The sequence below is a fragment of the Bison bison genome, unplaced genomic scaffold (genome assembly GCF_000754665.1).
Source record: "Bison bison bison isolate TAMUID 2011002044 unplaced genomic scaffold, Bison_UMD1.0 scf7180017864338, whole genome shotgun sequence".
In the NCBI taxonomy this organism is placed as follows: domain Eukaryota; kingdom Metazoa; phylum Chordata; class Mammalia; order Artiodactyla; family Bovidae; genus Bison; species Bison bison.
Window position 1 is genome coordinate 2,025,833 of NW_011494910.1, and position 7,463 is coordinate 2,033,295.

A 7,463-nucleotide genomic window follows, 5' to 3' on the forward strand; every position below is an offset into this window, starting at 1 on the left:
GCCGGCATCGGGTAAAAGCGCCATTTCCGAGAAGCCGCGCACCAGTCTGCTTACACCAGCCTTCACCTCTCAGCCTGCCTGCCCCGCCCCGGGGCAGACAGCAGCAAGTGAGTTCCTCGTTTGAATAACCAGATCGCTTCCTCTGAGTGACCCTCGCTCACTGGCCTCGCCCCCTGGGCAGGCGTGGAGGGTGTGCAGAGAGGGGAGGGCAGCGTGGGGGCAGCTGGCATGGGAGGTCCCGGCCCTGCCAAGTTCGTGCTGTGTCCCAGTCAAAACAATAGTACCACTGTCAGCAGCTCACCCACAGAAGTGAGAGCAACAGAGCGACAGAGACAGGGAGGGGAGGGCAAGGCAGGGGGCAGAAGACAGAGTGGCCAGTGAGGGCCACTCAGGCCCTTTCAGTGCCACTCATGGGCTCCGTAAGAAAACAAAACAAAGCCACTTACGTTTGCCCGGCCGGCAGGCCCTGGGGGCATCGCCTGATGCTGGCCGGGGGCACCTGCAAGGCAGAGGCTGGCAGCAGGGATACCGCACCGGCACTTGGAGCCAGCCGTCTCCTCAGCTGGCCCCGCAGGCCTGGGATGAGGAGGGTCGCTCCGGCTGGAGGCCCGGCGAAGGCGAGGAGGTGGTGTGGGCCGGGAGCCGGAAGGGGCCCCGGTCCTGGAGTGAGCCCCCGCACCAGGCTGGGGTGGGGAGGACCAAGGCCGCATGTCCCCCTAAGAACGGGCAGGAGCTCTGCTTGCCCTAGCTTCTTCAAGGAGACACTGGACCAAGTTTCCCCCCAGAATTCTGATAACACACAGGGGATGTGGGAAGGATGAGAGCTGGGGAGGGGGAAAGGGAGCCACAGGGGTGCCCACCTACCAGGGTGGCCTGACTCGGTGCGAGCAGGCCCGGCTGTGTGAGAACAGACTCTCCCTGTCCCTATAAATAGCAGGAACAGCCCCACCTCTCAGAGCAGCGCCTTTAAAGAGCCTGGCGCCCTACAGCTTATCCCAGGAGCTGCCTCTGCTCTGGGGGACTCTCTTAACCAGCACAGGAAGGAAGGACCACGTGGCTCTTCCAGAGTCGTGGAGGATCCCAATTACTGGGACGTAACGTGGGAAAGCCCCAGTGTCCATTAGACAATGGGCTAGGAGAAAACAAGGATGGAATGAAGTGGAACGCCATTAGCACAGAAGGCATCTGCCAAGGGGTGCCTCTTGGCTCCTCCGGGGCCAGGGTTTCCAGGGCCCGAGGGTGAAACACGAAGCAGGCTTCAGGTCCTGCCCTGAAGGGGATGCTGCTGACACTTCTTAAACCAGAAAAAAACCTACCCTGTGCTTCTGCGTAAATGCTTTGCTATTGTATACTATGCACTGATAAAAGTGAAACTATTATGGTCACACTGCATACTTTTTCTAAATATTTTCACTGCAAAATGAGATGGATGATGGTGATGATGGCACAACAACATGAATGTACTTAATGCCACTGAATTGCATACTTACGACTGGTTCAAAGAGATTTATGGGATGTATATTTTATCCCAATGAGAGAGAGGCATGCGTGTGCGCGCACAGAGGACAGGGAGGAGACAGACAGCGGGGCAGAGAGGCAGAGACCTGGAGAGAAGTGGGGGAGAGAGCACAGAGAGAAAGGGAGCGAGCACAGTGGAGCTTTGGGGTGAGAGGCAGCAGGGCTCTGCACCAAGGCTCATCACGCAAGACACTGAGAGGTCTGGCCAGGACGCGCTCCCCGAGCGCCGAACATCGGTCAGGCTCGGGACTCAACCCCATCGTCACGCAGCACTTTCGGCCGAGCAGAAAGTCAGAAAGCAGAGGCCATTCGGCCATGGAGTCAACGCTGCATCTCCTCAGCCCAGGTCTCCCCTTATATCACTAAGCGGGCATTCAGAAACGCCCACACCCACAAGGGCCGCTTGGCCGGGACACACGAAACTTGGCCCTGAAAAGGAGCTCCCTCTCCTGGCGCCCCTCCTCCCTTCCCCAGCCCGGCCTGGGGCGCAGAGGCAGAGGCAGGAGCACACTGAAGGGGTGAGGGTGGAGCAGACCCGCATTTGGACAGTGAAGAGGAAAGAGGGACTGTTCTGTTTCTGAAGGACAAGGGAACGGGCACAGAAGAAACACAGAGGTCCTCACCGGGGCTGCAGAAATGCGGCGGTTCTTGCCGGGTGTTGCGTTTTTCCGGTTGGCGCAGCGGGAGGCGTATGTGCGGGGGGGCACCTGTGGGGGCATGGTCTTGCTCCGGGCCACGGGCTTCCCAGGAGTGTCCTTGGCAAAGTCCAGGGGCCCCCGACCCTCCTTCCAGCCCCTGGTGGCATCCCGCAGCATCTCTGCGTCGTAGGTCGACTTCAGGTTCAGCCGTGTGATGGCATCGTTAATGCCGTCGTAGTCCACGGAACCCAGCGGCCGCCCCGGACTCCCACCTCCCAGCTCCTCCTCCTCTTCTAGGATCCCGGGCCCCAGCAACTTGCCTGGAGGTTGTTCAACTGAAGAGAAAGTGTTGATGTCACTGGGCTGGGAAACCTTGGAAGAGGAGGGGGACCCCTTTCTGGGAGGCAGGGGAGGAGTATCCCAGATAGAGACTCGGGGAGGCAGAGGAGGCGGGGACAGTTTCTTAGAAGAGTCTTCTCTGTGCCTTGGTCCTGGGGACAAGGAGAGCCCCCCATCTGAACCATCAAAAATGTAGAGATAGTCTTCGGCCAGGGAGCCTTTGGGCCAGGGATCTGGGCCAGGCTGGGAGCCCCGGGAGGTAGAGTGGTTGGGCAGCCCTTCCTGTGGGGAGACTGAGTTGTAATTGAGGGTAGGATCGGAGCCAGAAAGACCGCGTAAGAGCTTGAGGTCCTTCCGCCTTCCCGCTGGCTTGCTGTAGAAGTCCAGAACAGGCTCATCCCAGCCGATCAGAGAGGGGTCTGCGTTCTGCTTTGCCCTGCTTTCCTCCTTGTCGTGCCGAAGCCGGGACAGCGCGTCGTACTCCATCTGCAAGGCTTCAGCCATGGCCAGTTCTTTGCGGCTGATGCCCACCGACTCCAGGGACTTCCAGTGTTCCCCACTGCCCTGAGTCGAAGACATGGTGAGGACGGGGGACAGCGCAGACGAGGAAGCCGTCTACTTCATGGCAAAGTCCGGTCTGCAGGGTTGTGGCATGGTGTCTGGGCACCTGCAAGGCATGGGTAAAAATATCAGTCATTAGGTCTCAAAAACAGATGGGTCAGCAATCTGACTGGGCGCTAGAATCTGGGCCACTGCCTGTTTCTTGAGTGCCTACAACAGATGGAAAGAAACAGAAAGATGAAGAAAAAAATAGAGAGACACCAGGCCAACTTTATGTATCTATTACACCCATCCACCCTTCCATTCATCCATGCTATGCTATGCTATGCTAAGTCACTTCAGTCGTGTCCGACTCTGTGTGACCCCATAGACGGCAGCCCACCAGGCTCCCCCGTCCCTGGGATTCTCCAGGCAAGAACACTGGAGTGGGCTGCCATTTCCTTCTCCAATGCATGCAAGTGAAAAGTGAAAGTGAAGTCGCTCAGTCGTGTCCGACTCTTGGCGACCCCATGGACTGCAGCCCACCAGGCTCCTCCGTCCATGGGATTTTCCAGGCAAGAGTACGAGTGGGGTGCCATCGCCTTCTCCGTCCATTCATCCATACATTTTGCTATCTCTGGTCCCTAAATCCCATCCTCATCTCGCTTACAAGTTCCCCAAGGAAAGAAGGAGGCACCTTGCATCAGCAAAGACAAAAAGATAGAGACAAGGGCTCTTCAGTCGATTGAAAGACAGCTCTCCAATATGAATGGACCTAGAGATGACCATACTAAGTGAAGTATGTCAAACAGAAAAAGACAAATTCCATAACGATATCACTTATATGTGGGGTCTAAAATATGACGCAAATGAACATATCTATGAAACAGAAAGAGAGGCACAGACACAGAAAACAGGCTTGTGGTTGCCAAGGGGGCGGGGTGGGGAAGGCTTAGGCGTTCGGGATTAACAGACGTATCAAAACCTGGAGACAACCCAGTGTCCATCAGCAGGTGAGTGGATTCAAAAATGTGATGCGTCCACACAGCTGAATGCCACTCAGCAACAAAAAGGAATTCATTACTGATACATGCAGTAACATGGATGAATCTCAAAATAACTATGCTGAGAAAAACAAGTCAGACCAAAGATTATGGGTATGTAGCGTTCCATTTGTATAAAATTCTGGAAAAGGAGAACTAATCTACAGTGAAAGTGCAACTGTCAGTCGCTCATTCAGTTGTGTGGACTCTTTGCGATCCCACGGACAGTGGCCCGCCAGGCTCCTCTGTCCATGGAATTCTCTGGGCAAGAGTACCGGAGTGGGGTGCCATTCCCTTCTCCCAGGGATCTTCCCGACCCAGGAACTGAACCTGCATCTCCTGCTTTGGCAGGCAGATTCTTTACCACTGGCCATATATATGTATGTCAAAATTTATAAAGTTGCACACTTTAAGTATGTACAATTTACTGTATGTACATACATACTATATGTATATGTACATACTATATGTACAATTATACTTCAATAAATCTATAATGAAAAGTACAATAAAGCCCTATGAAACAACTAGTCAGACTGCACTGAGATCCTCCCAAAATACATCAATACAAGCAATAAAACAAAACTAGCCAACAGGTAAGACCCGGGTGCCTGATGAAGGGAAGGTGTGCCAAAATCTTGATTTCCCTCAGCCCTTAGGAAACCAGACAGGAAGATCACACACACACACGCCTGGCCAGCTGCCTCTGCCATGAGAAGCCCTGTTCATTTACTCCAGCTTTGTCATCCTTCTCCTTCAGGTGCCGTGGGATGACACGGCATGAAGACATGTTCGTGATGACAAGGTTAGCCTGGCCCAGTGGTTCTCAACCCTGGCTGCATATTACAAACACTGGGGGAATTCTTAAAAGTACTGAAGCCCAGGTACTTTCAAGAGATTCTGATTTAATTGGTCTGCAGTAGGCAGTGGTATTTTTAAAAACTCCCTAGGAGACTCTAAACTGTAGCCGAAGCTAAGAACCACAGACCTGTGTGTGTATGTGTGTTTCAGATTAGGTTGGGACAGCTGAGTGTGAAGTAAGTCACTTCTGAAGCTTCTCACCAGCAGCTGAGTTCACCATTTCTAAAATTATCAAAAATCCTTCATTTTATTGTACTGCTTTGCCCAGCAAGTTACAGACATACGAAGCATGTCCTTCATGATAAGAAAATTGAAAACATCAATAGAAAGTAAGTTCAGATAGGTGCACGGTGGCAAGTTCCATCACACCCCAAATGAGTTAGGGCAAGAGCATCCTTTACATGCAGCCCCCTCCCAGATCCTGGAGCACCCCTTAGGCACAGGCTGGCTCCATGAGTCTTGGAATGTATTTCCCCCAAAACTGAGTAGCACAAGCTCAGTTTCAGGGTATGCAAAAACAGCTCTCTGCTGCTTCCTGTGTCTGTTGCGTTTCTCTACCCTTCAACATCTCCTTATAGACTACGTTTTATCCACAGAGGAAGAGAGTCATGCTATTTAAAATTCCAAGGAATCGGATGAGCAGATGGAGATACCCAGAACTTGGCTGCCCAGAGACGGGACACTAGACCCAGGAAAAGGAGGCCCATGCTTTTGATAGGAGACAAGAGATAAACGCTCAAAGCTGAACTGAGCTTGTGCTGTGCTTAGTCGCTCAGTCATGTCCAACTCTTTGTGACCCCGTAGACCGTAGCTCGCCAGGCTCCTCTGTCCATGGGGACTCTCCAGGCAAGAACACTGGAGTGGGTTGCCATGCCCTCCTCCAGGTTTAATCCAGAGAATGGCTGTATTTTTAGCCCCACGCTGGAACAAGCATAGTAGTAAAATGGCCTGGCCTGGCGCCGCTGTGAAGAGAGAAACTGAGGCCATTGGAAATAATCTCTCTCAGCGTCCTGCCTCTCTTGCCCACTAACTAACTGATCCACACCTGCATTCAGCCTCCTTTTCTCCTGTCGGCCTCTGGAGAAGCAGTACCCCTCCCGCTGACTTAGAAGCCTCCTGGGCACTTGCCCCACCACTGGGTCTCCTCCACACACGCTCCACAAACTCCCCGCCCCTCTTCTTGACTTTCAGCTCTTCCCCTTAACTGGCTCACTCTCTTCAGCACTTAAACATGTTCAAGCTTCTTCTGGCCTTAGAAAGAAAGAAAGAAGAAACAAAAACCAGAAGCCTACACACACCCTAATCACCTTGGCTTCCTGTCCTTCAGCTCATGCCCTCTCAGTGCTCCCTTCCCTTCCCAGCCAAGAGCAGAAGACACACGGCGCTTCTCAGGTCTCCATTATTGGCTCCTCAGTTCACTGCCACCTGCCTTCTGCCCCCGGCATTCCACTGGAATGCCCCAGCAATAACGCCCAGGCTCCCCGCTTCCACAGAGGTTTCTATCTGCCCAGACACCGCTGCTGCCCTTGGCTCGTGGAGCATTCCCCTCTTCCCGTGCCCTCGACCCGCTGCCTCCCATGACTCTCTTTCTTCTCGTCTTCCACCGTTGTCCTCCTCTTCCTGTGTCCACCCCTGCAATGCTGGCGTAGGCGTGGGACTCCATCCTCCACCTCAGTTGGCTGACACTGGGCAGTCTCGGTCTGTTTCCCACTCACACAAGGTGCGTGCTGGTGGCCCCAGATGAGTCTCTCCCCCCTGAAGTCGCTATGGCCACCCATATCTCAAGCCCAAATGCCCCAAATGAACGACCACATCCGCATTTCCTTCCCACAGCCTTCCCTTTCCTGGTTCCCCACCGCCGTGAACAGCACCACTCAGTCACCCAGGCTAGGCAGCTGATGGTCCTCCTGGATCCTACCTTCCTTTTACCCCCGTCCAGTCACCAAGGCCTGTCCTCTGAGTTCTTCCCAAATCGAGTCCCTCCTGCTATCCTAACTGCTGCCGCCCTAATTAGACCCACACCTTCTCAGCTGGGCTATCGTAAGAGCCTTCTAATAGTCCTTCCTGCTAACCTTTCCCTCTTTACCACTTGCTCCCCAAAGCAGCTTGAGGGTTCTTTCTAAAGTGTAAATCTGATCATCTCACTCTCTGTTTAAACCCCTTCAAAGGCTCTCTATTTGATTCCTTAACAAGGCCTTCATCACCAGCCCACATCTCCCTCCCATCTCCAACCATTCATTACTACCTATTTGATACCTCTGTGATTCTATGCAGTATCTTCCTACTCCAAGGTACCCTTCCCAACTGCCAGTGTTCTTCGCTTATTTGGTTCTAAATGCTCAGACTTTGCTCAGACATCAGGTTCTTCAGGAAGCCTTCTCAGGATCCCCAGGTTGAATTAAGGGCCCTATCTTCATGTCCTCAATATGCTAAGTCCCTTCAGTCGTGTCTGACTCTTTGCAACCCTATGGGCTGTAGCCCACCAGGCTCCTCTGTCCAAGGGATTCTCCAGGCAAGAATACTG

At 53.4% G+C, this 7,463-nt stretch overlaps 1 protein-coding gene across 1 annotated transcript in view; it reads right to left on the reverse strand.

The window, feature by feature from the left end:
* The window catches only part of PIK3C2B (phosphatidylinositol-4-phosphate 3-kinase, catalytic subunit type 2 beta), an 86,064-nt gene that overhangs the window by 59,547 nt on the left and 19,054 nt on the right, over window positions 1-7,463 (reverse strand). Inside the window, exon 3 of the mRNA XM_010854253.1 lies at window positions 2,142-3,162. Within this exon, the coding sequence (XP_010852555.1) occupies window positions 2,142-3,074 (933 nt within the window). The 5' untranslated portion in view covers window positions 3,075-3,162. The remainder of the gene's footprint in view (window positions 1-2,141; window positions 3,163-7,463) is intronic.